Below are 13546 nucleotides of genomic sequence, written 5' to 3'. Positions count from 1 at the left end.
TAAATTTTGTGAAAATGTTTTTTTCCCCCCAAAATGTGTCAATTTTGATGAAAATGGCATTTTTCATTAAAGTGTTTTGATTAAAAATTTCCTGCTGCCAGCTCTACCAACTCTGTTCTTCATTCACTTCTGGCCTGTCTCTTTTTTCTTTGCACTGTAGCCATCTCAGACCTTTTTAATATTTAATTTCTCCTTTAATACTTTACTTACTGTTTGTAAAGTGTTGCCTTCAGACTACCTCTGTCAGGAAGAGGTGAATATTATCTCCATTTTACAGATGCAGAAAGATTAAGTGATTTGCCCAAGTTCATGTACAGAGGCAGTTTCAGAACCAGGATTAGAGGCTGCCTGACCTGTGCTCTGAACACTGAAGCCACGTCTAGACTACGCGCCGTATTGGCGCGTTAAAATCGATTGCTCGGGGATCGATATATCGTGTCTAATCTAGACGGGATATATCGATCCCTGAGCGCACTGATATCGATTCTGGAACTCCACCAACCCCTACGGAGTTCCGGAATCGACATGGCGAGCCGCGGACATCGATCCCGCGCGGTGAGGACGGGTGAGTAAATCAATTTTAGTTATTCGACTTCAGCTACGTTATTCACGTAGCTGAAATTGCGTATCTAAAATCGATTTTACCCCGTAGTGTAGACCAGCCTTAAGCCATCTCTCTCTGAGTTTTAGTTGTGCTGGACCTTTCCTTCATTCTTCAGCTTCATTTCCCTTTGTGAAAAAATATCACCCTAAACTACAAAACTTCATGAGACAATGCTTAACACACAAGTGAGCTTTTTCCGAGTACTATTTTACACTATTACAGATAGAGATTTAAAAGTAATTTAATGAGTGAAAGAGCTTGAAGAAACAACATAGGGAAGCAGATGACATTTCAAACCTACCTGTTTAATTTTTAGAAAACCCTTTGGAGGAGATGGGTCCATCGTCATGGAGCAGAGACTATGGGTGCACTTGATTTAGGAGGAGCCTCCACTCAACTATCATTTGTCCCAGAAGAGTGTATGCAGAACTCCAATAGCACGTTACACGTGCGGCTGTATGGCTATGAGTACAGTGTGTATACTCACAGCTTCCAGTGTTATGGAAGAGATGAAGCAGAGAAAAGGCTCTTAGCCTCACTAGTGCAGGTATATTCAGGAACTATGTTGTTTGGTTTGTATTCAGTAACTCTCTGAACATGTTTGTTCTTCTGCCATAAGTTCTTATTGCAGTATGGCTTAGAGGCCTCAGTTAGGGCCCCATTATGTTAATTGCTGTGCAAAACATATTGAGTTAATTTTATACATTTAGCCAAACTGAGTATTGCTTATTTTTCTTTTCTTTTAAAGTCTCTTTTTAAGGATAGTTTTGTAATTGTGTTTAATTATTTTTCAGTTAATGCCTTGACTCCCTAGGACACTGGCACTCAATCTTTCCAGATTCCTGTACCCCTTTCAGGAGTCTGATTTGTCTTGTGTACCCCCAAATTTCACCTCACTTAAGAACTCCTTACAAAATTAGAAATAAAAATACAAAAGTGTTACCGTACACTATTACTGAAAAATTGCTGACTTTCTCAGTTTTATCATATAATTATAAAATAAATCAATTGGAATATACATATTATACTTACATTTCAGTGTATAGTTTATAGAGCAGTATAAACAAGTCATTGTATGAAATTTCAATTTGTACTGACTTCTCTAGTGCATTTTATGTAGCCTGTTGTAAAACTAGGCAAATATCTAAATGAGATGATGTACCCCCGGGAGACCTCTGCGTATCCCCAGGGGTATGTGTACCTCTGGTTGAGAACCACTGCCCTAGGAGTCAGGCTATTCAGCTGTTTTGTATAATGAGAATGGATCCATTCTTAAAACTTAACCTGTAAGTCTACTTTATTCCCCCTGCCAAGAAATATTCTGCGAACAATTAAACTAGACACGTGAATCTTTCCTTTATTTCACAAGTGCATTCTGTGAGATAGGATTTGCTTTGTATGATAATGATCATTAGACCATGCTATATTCAATACTCTTGTTATGGCAGAGAAGAGAAGGGGAGAATATAAACGTATATGGTTAAAATAATATTAATTGAAATGAAAAGCTTTCCTGTTAAGACAAAAAAATTTCCTGTTTCCCTCAGAATTCAAGAGACAAGACCAAGGTTGATAATCCATGCTATCCCCAGAACTATGAAACTGTTTTAACAATGAAAAGTTTGTATGGAAGCCTTTGCACGGAATCTCTAAGGCCAACAAATTACAACGCAGGCCAACTCATAAATTTCAGGGGAACTGGAGACCCAGCTCTGTGTCGGGAGAAGGTGTCCTTATTATTTAACTTCACTGCTTGCAATGATAAGGGGGAAGACTGTTCATTCAATGGAGTCTATCAGCCAAAGCTTAAAGGGAAGTTTGTGGTAAGTCTGCAAGCATAGTGTTCCTTTTTGCAGCAGTTCTTCCTTACCTCTGATTTATATAGGATCTTGAGAATTAAAGTGCTTTTCATCTGGCTTTATTTATTTATAGGCTTTTTCGGGATTCTACTATACAGCCAATGCTTTGAATTTAACTGGATGCTTTCCCCTAGCTGATTTTAATTCAAGTATGTGGTTTTTCTGCTCACAGAACTGGAATCAGGTCAGTATGAATTTTCTGCATTTGGAAAGGGAAAAGATCAAGGAGCATGTCACACAGAACTATGGAAAACTGAACCACCTCTGTTCACAGGGATTCACGTGAATACATTTTTAAACGGTTCATATGAATTCTTGCCTTCCTTTCCCATGAGTTTCAAGTTCATTCCAAACTATAAAATAATCCTAGGGTACTTAAACGATGGAAACTTTTCCATGATCCTGGGTTGAGTTTCCTGCTTATAGTGAAACAAGAATTAGGCAAAATGCAAACGTTTTCCATTTCATTTTTTGAGTCTTGTGCACCTGTCATGTCACATCACGGCAAATGGAGCATATTTTTGCCAGAAGGAAACGAAGGGCTTGACTCTCATCTGTGCTCAGGATCCTTTATCCTGTTCTGGCAACACAGAGTGGCCTTAAAGTGGATAAGTTGTATAAAAGAGCCTTACTGTAAATAAGAATCAGGCCCAGTTCTCCAGGAAAAATCCTTGTACTGAACAATCTAGATCTTTACAGTTATCAGTCTACAAATGAAGACATTTTCAGGAAGACCCTTTTTTTGCTGAACTTGTATATTGACTATCAGCTCAATGGTTACGGAATTGATGATCACGCACGACCAATTTACAACTTCAAGGTGAAAGTTTTTAGTGCTGCATCTACACGTGCAGCTGGTCATGTGATTCCCAGCTCGAGTAGACCGACTCACAGTAGCTCTCATCAAGCTAGCAGGCTAAAGTTGTAGTGTAGCTGCAGCAGCATAGGCTGCGGTGAGCAGACGCACGGGCTAGCTGTCCTGGGTTCAAACCCACTTGGATCCCATGGATATGTACTTGAGGCAGCCAGACCATGTACTCTTGGTGGCTAGTCCATGCTGCCACTGCCCATGCTACCAGTGCCGCAACTACTCTATTTTTAGTGAATCACACCCCCAGCTCTAAGTGTAGATGTAGCCTAATCAAAGCCTTTCCCTGGCACAAAACTACAATATTAGTTATATATGGGGATTGGTCCTGCTCTGAGCAGGGGGTTGGACAAGATGACTTCCTGAGGTCCCTTCCAACCCTGATTTCTATGAAATAAGTACTACATAGAATGTGTTTCAGTATTTGCTTTTTAATTCGGTTGTGACAATCATGGCCCAGATACCCCAGGGGACAACAGAAGATTTAAACCACAAAAAAATAAGCAGTTAAATCAACTGATTGTTGCCAGTGTTTTTGTACTACATAAGTATATTGAGTAAAATCTTTTATGAAAGCTTGTAGTGTTCTGAACTCGATGGTCATTCTGACCTTTATAGTGTGTATGTGTGTGGACAATTATCATTGTAACTTTGGGGTAACTCCAGCCTCACCTCAGAACAGGGCAGGGAAGCAATCAGGTGGGAAGGGGCTACCTCCCTAACCAGAGGAGACCTGTTTTAAGAAGCCATCAATTGGTCCAGCTCAGGAAAAATCTGTGGTGGACCATTGGAGTTAATGGAAAGACATTTAGACAATTGGGATTTCCCCCACTTTTTGATATTTATAGCGACTGAAGGGAAAAATAACCTGAAAGTCGTCTTGGAAAGGGGTTGAAATGAAACTGAGGGACAATCACTTAGTATGGGTGCTGTCTGTGAAATGCTGGATCTTCCCTATGGCTAGGGGACATGCTGGAAAACTGTTCATAGGCAAAGTAACTTTTCTGATAAGTGATTTTCTCTAATGTGAAAGTATAAAGCCTGAGGTTCTGTCTTTTTTTAACTATGTAACTTGTATGTTTGCTCTCCCTTGCTATTTTCGTCTTTGAAGCTGTGGCTTTTCTGTTAAATAAATCTTTCATTTATTTTTACCGCAAGCAAACTGTATGCAAACTGGCATACAAACGGTGTATGTCAGGATGGGGAGGAGGGGGAGACAGTGAGAGTGTGTCATAGTAAGCTGGTGTCTGGGGGGCTGGTTTCACAGTTTTGGGATGATGAACCAAAGGGGAAAAGTCTGAGTGCCTGGTAGTTTAGAACTTGGAGGATGAATTTGGGGAAACCTGGGACTGGAAGGGCTGCTGGTGTCACCCTGCAAGGAGTAATCAGGCTGGTGAAAGCCAGGGTGAGACCTCGTGCGTTTGGGCAGGCTACTGGTGTCAGGGGTCTGAACCAAGGCTGCATGAGGGCACCAACCATTACAGAACCACTTGCTGGTCTGGATTGGTCCCCAAATGTCACATTGGTGTCTGCTCTTCGTTACTGGTAGTTGTAGGGAAGGAAAACTGACGCTTATTAGTGTCCCTGCCTATTGCAATGGAATCATTAGAAATTATTTATGTCCTTTATGGTTTGTAATATCCAAAAAGAGCCCTTGAGACAGGGAGAGCCTCAGTATTACAAGGTTTTTTTTTGCTTGGTTGTTTTGAGGAGAGGAGAGAGAGCTTGCTTACTAAGAGCCATTATCTTGATGTAAGGATCCAGAAACAACTAGACTTCTCTTTGTACTAAGTGTACTGTGTACACTTTGTACTTCATCCTACTTGAGGATGAACATTTCCATTAACTCAGATGGGAGCAAGATTGGGCCTGGAGGCAGATTTATTCATCGAGGTCACCAGGAGAATGAGCATAATTTAGAGTGGTCCTTAAATTTGAAACCTGCAATAAAGCTATGCTGGGCCCCAAAGTGGCACTCTGCCACCTGGCATATTGCTATTTCAGACTGCAGTGCTCTGTATTGCTTGGTATTTTTTCCCCTGATTTTAAGGGTTATTTTTTGTTTTTGTTTGTTTTTTGTTTTTTAAATGGGTTGCTGTGCTTGTACTCTTCAGGTCACCTCACTGTCTTCATAGCCCCTCTGGACCTCACCAGCACCCTTGTCAGTGTTGAATGAAGTGGGGGATCATAACTCTTCATGCATACTTAAACTGTTACCACACTGGATACCATGAGAGCATCCCACTCCAAAATGATCACCAAAAAAACACCCCACTGATATGCACAGTATTTGACCTGCAGGACTTTTTGTATCAAGCAGCCATACTATCTCCGAACCTCTTGTAAAATCTGTACTTCTGTACTGCATCAGCATATCCTGCAGATGATATTCTGATTTTTAGCTACATTAGTGTAAATCCACAGTAACCTGAGTGACCTCAATGACGTTATTTCAGATTTACATTGAGGTAGCTGAGTCCACAAACTGGCCCTGAGTTCTATGATAGCGCTCCAAACTACAATTTTATGTCCTTACGATCTGATCACTTGTTGTCACACTTAGGATGACTGTGCAATCTTCGTGAAGACCTTGCCCTGAAATTTATTACCACAATTTTAGATATGCTACTAGGATCAGATAAAACATGTATTGTAGACTAACAATTTCAATCTTTCATGCAATTTTTATTTTTAATTATTGTTTATAGTACAAAATACACAACAGTACAGTCACTTCCAATTAAATCATCATGTCTATTTGCCTACAATAATAATTTTCTTAGGATGCTTCTGAAAACAGCTGGTAAGTGCTAATTAGATTGGGAAGTGTACTTCATGCGAGTCCTTCTTAGTCAAAAGAAATTTTTGATATTTTAATTTACGTGTTGATCCTATTTATTTTTATTTGTCAGCTTCCATTTATGCTGCCTAAGTTTGACGAAGCATATGCTAGATCCTACTGCTTTTCAGCAAACTACCTCTATTATCTGCTTGTACATGGATATAAATTTAACACAGAGACTTGGCCCCAGATACATTTCCAAAAAGAAGTGAGTATTAATTCATTATTTTTATTATTAATTTGGAAAGAATTTGGAAAATAGTGACAGAAGGACATTTTACCTTTCAAATACATACTGATTGTGGGCAGCTTCTGTAGAAGATTTTTAGATATTTGGAGCTAAGTAAGGGCTCTTTACCGCCAATGCCAACTCCGAATGATTCTGGTGGTGACAATATGATTCAGTGATCCTTGATTCTTTAGAGTATTAAAGAATGAGATGAAAAAATTCTGCTCTCCATTATGCCTGTGCAAATCCACTGAAGTCACTGGGGCTGCACAGTGGTGTGTAATTAGACGGCAATATTTGCCTGAAACGCCTTGCCACGACCAAGTGAGTTCTGTTGACTCACTGTGTGGGAGATAACTTGTTACCACCTGGATATAAGGGAGGTGGGAATGGCTGTCTAGGGAGAGAAGATGTAAGGCATAATCTGAGCAGTCCTGAAGGAGGGACCGTATGAGTAGCTAAGCCTAGTGGGGAGATGGTTTCAGCTAACCTTTATCTTATTACTCTTCTACATTAACAGCCAAACTCCAGGGTGATGGGTGCAAGTTTGGACTTTACATGCTCTCTCTGTAGAGCAGTTTGAGAAAGATGTTCACTTACAGGATGTAACAGAAAGCAGAGTGTGGCCCATCTATCCAGATGGGATCCCATTGAAATCAATAGGACTCTCTACAGGTATCAGGGTCTGCCCATAAAAATCAAATGGCAGGATTGGGGCCTAAATGAGGCCACGGAAAAGCAGGCCTCTACATTGCCTTGTTTCTTAGGGTTGCTGGGGTGACTGACTTGTAGGTTTTACTACTTTTACTGAAGCCTAGAGGACAGGACTGTAAACAAACTTTCTGCCCCACCGCCATTTAGATTCTATGACAGTTACAGCAGTGTTTCCTCTGAGTAATCAGACTCAGCTATGCTGTGATCCCTTCCTTCCTTCCTTCCCACTACAAGACTTTTATTTCTGAAACTTGTTTCAGTCAGATCTGTAAACTCTTCATGGAGCTTTCAAATGGGTTAGCACTGGCTCATTATAACATGAGGTAACACAAAATGAAGAGGAGTGCAGGTACTGTACAATAAGAGTAATTCTATCACTGCACTTGAGAACAAGACATCAAGAAATTCTGAGCAAGATTTTTCTTAATAGCTGAGCTCCATTTGAGCAAATTCATCAGTATAGAGAAGGAAATAATTACACTGTCTTCCTTGCTTTACCATGTAGGGGCCAGCTGCCAGAAGATCTCAAAGTGTTTGCAGTAGGTAAATTAACTCCTACGCAAAAGGCCAGCACAAGGGTTATTTTGAGGTCTTTAACCAGAACGTCTGTGTTGCATAAGCCTTGTATTGGTCCTCATCACTCACTCACTCACTCACTCATGCCCGTCACCTCAATACAAGGGTGAATTTCACTTATGATTGTTCCCCCATGGCCAGCAGCACAAAGTACTGATCCAAGTGAAACACAAAGTACTTATTTAAATGGACATGTTTCTGAATAACAAAGAGCAGTGATTTCTAGGAGTGCCACCAGGGCCCAAACCTGACAGGCAAAGAGATGACAAACATCCCACTCCTACAGTGTCCAACCAATCCGCCTGATCTCACAATCCCTCTTTCTCCTGTGTTGAGCAAAAAGAAGGGGGTCAATAACTTTATAAATATCGGAGCTACAGCAATCAACAATATTGCGCTAGAATGGGAGTTAATAATAATAATAATAATATAATGAGTAACTGATTTTGGGGCTTTCTCCTGGCCTTTTTTTGTGTGTGCCATTTTATAAGAGGCTGTCTTTTGAAAATTCAGAGTTAAAGTGTGTGTGTGTGTGATTTTTTTTATTTTATTTTTATTTTATTTTTTTAATTCAGGTAAAAGTAGCCAAACACTAGGATGGTGAAAGCAGAGTCCAGTTCTATGATTATTATGCTTGCTAATATCTTAAATTGTACTTCACACTAAAATACTTATAGTGGTTGGTGTGATGCACACACACTTTAAATAGGATAGATTAAGATAAAATAGATGAGATAGTCAGAACCATACCCTACTCATTCTCAGTGTGGAAATCAATCTGATGTCTTTATCTCAATTGTTTAAGCCAAATAATATAGAAACTCTGATAACAAAAAATCATGGGTAACTTTACAGGATTCCTCCTTCATTCCTCTATAATGTTGAAAGATTTAGGAAAGTAACTGTTCTCTTAAAAATCCTTGCAAGCCTTTGCTAAGGCCTTGCCTCCAGTATTTTTAGAACAATTGTCAGTGTCAGCTGTGCTGCAGCTTGTGGGTTCTTTGGCATTTAGCAAAAAAGTTGATAGGAATTTTCTTTTTCGCATTTCAGGTTGGTAACAGCAGTATAGCCTGGTCTCTCGGTTACATGCTGAACCTCACCAACATGATCCCAGCAGAAAGCCATCTGATCCAGTTACCTGTGAACCCTTTTTTGTTTGCAGGTCTCCTCTTTTTCTTCACAGCCGTGGCATTGCTGTGTCTCATCTTTGTTGTTTACTTGTGTGTTGTATCATGCATGCGAAAGAATATCAATCATATGGACCATGTACTTGCTACAGAATGAACAGACTCAGTGACAACACAAGACAAAAACTTGAAATGTTCTTTGAAGAACTGCATTTTAGAAAACCAAGGGAGAAATAAATCAATATATTTATAAAAAAAAGGGAAAAGGCCAGAAACATAAGTAGAGTGGAGAAAAGAATCAAGGAAATGGTATTTATAATGCATTGGATTCCTCAAGAGAGGTCTCAGCACTCATCGCTATAGACTTATGGTGTTACACTGTAACAGGCAACTAGTCAGTAAACTGTTTTTTGTTTGTTAAGCATTTGGTGGGTGGGCGGGGAATAACCACTATTCACTACAAGTTATTTTGGCATAAAAGTCTAAAGGAGACTTAAATGGTCAGTAGTTCCAGGATACAAGCAAGAGGACAAAACCATAGGCCAAAGGAAGATAGTGGCAATACTCATCTGTCGAACTGAAGCTAAAAGAAAAACTCATTTCTGAAATGGGTAAGGACATTGGCCACTATCTACAGGTTGTAACTGCAAGGTGCACTCAGGTTTGTTTTTTCCCCCTCCTATTTTCATTACCATGTAGAACATGACAGAAGATTTAGGCTACCATGTAAAGTTGATCACTAAATTACTGAACAACTCCCTTGTCATTTCGTTATTTAAAAAACCCAAGCCCATGATTGCATATTGCTATACATTTTGACGTTCAGTATATCGGAGGCATCAGCAGCAACTCTGTAATAAAGGTTGGATCAAGATTTTGTCCTGAAAGCAAGCCTCAACTCCCTCTGTTTTGTACTTTAATAATTAAACAGTCTCCAAGTGTGCCATACTGACTCCAGAGAGCAACTCAATTTTGTCATTTTTTTACTAACTTTTACAAAAGGAACATTTAAAAGGGCTCCCTCACCAAACTGTTGACTGGTTGTCCATACACTTGTTTGGGTCCTAAACAACCACAGACTGTTCAGACTTCATATTCAGATAATATCTAAGCCACAGGACCCTTCTGAAACATTAACACACAGTTATTCCTCTCATTCATTGTCAACAGGATAGGGGGCTAAACTCTATGGGAGAGACATGGCAATGAGGCATGGGCTGAGATATGGGGTGTCTGGCAGAGTAAGTAAGTCTTTGGGGAAATAGGGTGGTGGATTTGCAGGGATGCATAGGCCTGGAAGAGAAGAGGCTTGTGAACAGAGGAATCAGGAGTGTATAGATGGGGGCTGGAGTAGATCCCACTGTGTGAGGCAGCAGTGCCATGGGCAGTCCTTCAAGTGCCAGTGCCTCAACACAGACACTTGGCTCCTTCAGCACTGCTGTTCAGCTCTCTGGGGCATCAAGCAGCAACCAGATGTCTGCACTGAGACATCTCATCAAGAGTTTCCCAATGTGCAGTTGCTTTGGTGCTCCAGGGAGCTGACCTCAGAAAACCCAGCACTGGTTTCCTCTGACCCAGGCCTCCAACTAAAACACTTTCCACATATCCAAAATGATCCACCTGACCTCTCCCCATCCCTGCTCTTTCTGACCACCTACCTACTCCTTTACCTTCCCATCCCCTCAGTGCTGCCCACCACCCTAGACGCAGTGAGAGGAGGCAGGAGTGAGGATGTTGGAAAGGGCAGGGGGGGCTATAGGACAGGTAAGCAGGGTATGGGTGGCAAGTCTGTGCCCTGGTATTGAGGCAAGTGGCAACAGTGTATTAACTGCTGTCCTAGTGCTGCAGCTATGCACTAAAGACCTGAGGCAGCTGTGCTGTACGACCCTGCAAGCCCAATGCCTCAACACCAAGCCACTTGGCTCCTCCACCCCAGGCTTCATATACAGCTCCATCCCTCCAAGCCAGGCCTCCCACCTAAAACTGGCAAAACCTCCCCATGCATCCTCAGGTTCCCTCAGCTCACCTCACATTCCCATTAACTCCCCTTCTGGTTCCATGTGCTCATCAAACAACAGCACTGGAAGACATCCTCACTGCAATGTATTGCCCCCATACTCCCAGCAGTGATGAGTTCTTCAGCAAGCTCTAGGTGAGGTGGGTCACTTTCTCACCCCGTGCTCATATTTTCAATTTTCTTCTTTATTTCTAAGGTTTTATTTACACACTTCAAATTAAATCCTGTTAAAACCTGCCAGATGAGTTTAAAAGGATTGTAACATCTTTTTATTGAAATAAAAGGGTTCAAATATTTTCTTGATTAAAAAGAGACAAACTAAGAGCACATTTTCTCTGGGTCCTTGATCAATGCCTATTTCTTGGTCATGGCAGATAACATTAGCAGGGTAGAAACATCAAGATGTTTCAAATGATCTTCCAAAGAGATGGAAAATTGGCAAGTTGAACTGATCTTGTGAAATACTGGGAATTGTGGGGGCTCAGTACCCCAAAATCTTGGTTTCTGAGTGCCAGGTCTTCAGGAGATATTCCTCGAGTGGTTAAAAACTGACCAGCAGAGATAAGCCCAGTGATTTTCAAAGGCACAAATGGTTATTAAGCCCCAACTCCTATTGACTTTCTGTGGAAGTTATGTGCCTGCCATTTGTATTTTTGAAAATCATCCCCCATATCACAAAATTCAGCATTAGAGACCCACTTTGAATTCACATATTTTGAGAGGGGTCAGAGTAGTGGTTTGGATACAACTTTCATTTTTTAAGAATGGTTATATTTTGAATCAGATTCCAAGCCCCCTGAAAGTTCAGGCACGTTTACGCCTAGGGCTTTGTTTCAGGTTCACCTCTTGACTCCAAATGTACATGCCAAGGAGGAAAAAATAAAACCAATACACTACAAGCATGCTGACCAGAGAGAGAGGGAGTAGAAATATTGCTGCCTGAGACAAAAAGACTGTTTCACAGAAAGCAACACCTTTGTCAGGGAGAAGGATTTAAAAACTAGCTGCATAGGAGAAACATGAGAAATGAAATGGAGATGTCAATGCAAGTAATTTCAACTCATTGCGAATTCATTCTTGAAGTTGAAAAGTGCCTAGAACTAGACAGGACAGAGCGCTAGCATGCAATACAGAGAATAACCCTACACTGATAGGTGTGACGGGGCTAAGGAGCTGCTGTGGGCTGGAATGGCCCCACTCCTCTGTGCCTGCAAATCATGCCAGGACTGGAGGAGGAGCTAAAAGGAAGGGAACCCAGACTTGGGCAACCCTGGGAAGGGACCAGACTGCTGATCTGTTCCAGCCCTGAAGAGAGGGCTGACAGCCTGCAGAGGAGAATGAGCAGAAGGGGAAAGAGGCCTGATACTTTACGCTGGAACCCCAGTGGACAGTGATACTTGTCCAAGGGCCCCTCTGAAATAAGAGAGGTCCATACCCTGGAGGGAGCTACAGACAGCTTTCTTTTCTTCTGTTTGACCCCATTCACTGACTGCAGACTGTCTTGTTGTTCTGCCTGGCACCCCAAGAGGGGCTGAGACTTCAGAGGCTTTGGCCAGACGGTTGAGCACTGGACCATAAGAAAGATGCCCTGCAACACGCGCTAAGATGGGGGATAATTGAACTTGCGTGTGTTCCCCATGTAGCATCTAGGAGGGGTTCCCTACCACAGACAGACAGTAGGGGAATGAACCATGATTCTTCTATCTCTAATTTTTAAAGAATTTGGGAAAGAGGGTAAAATCAGCAACAAAATTTAACCTGAAAGTCATGCTGAAAATTCCCCATTTGGGAAATGGCCTATGATGACATCTAGTAATATGGTCCCATCATCATCTGTGATGTTAATGGGTGGCACCCACAGGAGAGGCCCTAGGGTGTTTGTCGCCCTTGGTGGGGGTCCTTCCGCACCCCTGGTTGTTGGCAGCAATTCTACGGTGGGGGGGGGGGTTCCTTCCAGCTTCCAGTCTTCGGGGCACTTCAGCGGCAGGTCCCGGAGTGAGTGAAGAACCCGCTGCAGAATTGCCACCAAAGACCTGGAGTGCGGAAGGACCCCCCCGCCGCCGAATTGCCACTGAGGATGGCAAAATGTCGCCCTCCCAAATCCTGGTGCCCTAGGCGACCACCTAGGTCGCCTAAATGGAAGCACCAGCCCTGGGCACCCATGCTTACTGCATTGGTACTTTTGAATATTTTTTTCTTTTGGGAAGTAACAGGAGGGAAAGTTAACACACATGGCCACCTTCTCAGCTAAGTTTACACATGACTGAGGTAAGGCTAATTTTTAAAAAATATTAATAACAGGGAATAATTAACCCTTTCTGTGCTTTACATCCACACATCCAAGGCCTTTGTCAATGGCATCCCATTATTGTAATGGCTCAATAATAGTATGTGTAGTATAGTCAAAGGCCCCTGCTGATACTGCTTCAATGGCTATAAACTGCACCCCTATAACATGGGTCACCTAAGTGACTATTCATATCTCGTGTCTTTGATACAGAGCTAAATCCCATTTCAAATACTGAATTTTAACAGGCCATAACCCAAGTTTGGTATTCCTCTGAGTGTTAGCAATTCATGAGCTCAATAATAAGCACTGTATTCCTCTGTCAAGGAAGATGTAAATACAAATGTGTGGAACTTACATTTATGCAAATTAGATGCAGCCCTCAAGTTCCTACCAAGTTGTGAAGACACCTACTGGTGCTGT

The 13546-nt window shown here is 41.6% G+C and overlaps 1 protein-coding gene across 2 annotated transcripts in view; it reads left to right on the top strand.

Moving 5' to 3' along the window:
- The window catches only part of ENTPD3 (ectonucleoside triphosphate diphosphohydrolase 3), a 40828-nt gene extending 31068 nt beyond the window's left edge, over nt 1–9760 (top strand). For both annotated transcript variants that reach the window (XM_032784118.2, XM_032784119.2), the window contains exons 7-11: nt 921–1151; nt 2152–2427; nt 2537–2647; nt 6244–6381; nt 8743–9760. In XM_032784118.2, the coding sequence (XP_032640009.1) occupies nt 921–1151; nt 2152–2427; nt 2537–2647; nt 6244–6381; nt 8743–8976 (990 nt within the window). In that variant the 3' untranslated portion in view covers nt 8977–9760. The remainder of the gene's footprint in view (nt 1–920; nt 1152–2151; nt 2428–2536; nt 2648–6243; nt 6382–8742) is intronic.
- Nucleotides 9761–13546: the final 3786 nt, after the last annotated feature.

The sequence above is a fragment of the Chelonoidis abingdonii genome, chromosome 2 (genome assembly GCF_003597395.2).
Source record: "Chelonoidis abingdonii isolate Lonesome George chromosome 2, CheloAbing_2.0, whole genome shotgun sequence".
Classification (NCBI taxonomy): Eukaryota; Metazoa; Chordata; order Testudines; family Testudinidae; genus Chelonoidis; species Chelonoidis abingdonii.
The sequence above is the reverse complement of the archived record's forward strand: the minus strand, read 5'-3'. Positions and strand labels throughout refer to the sequence as shown.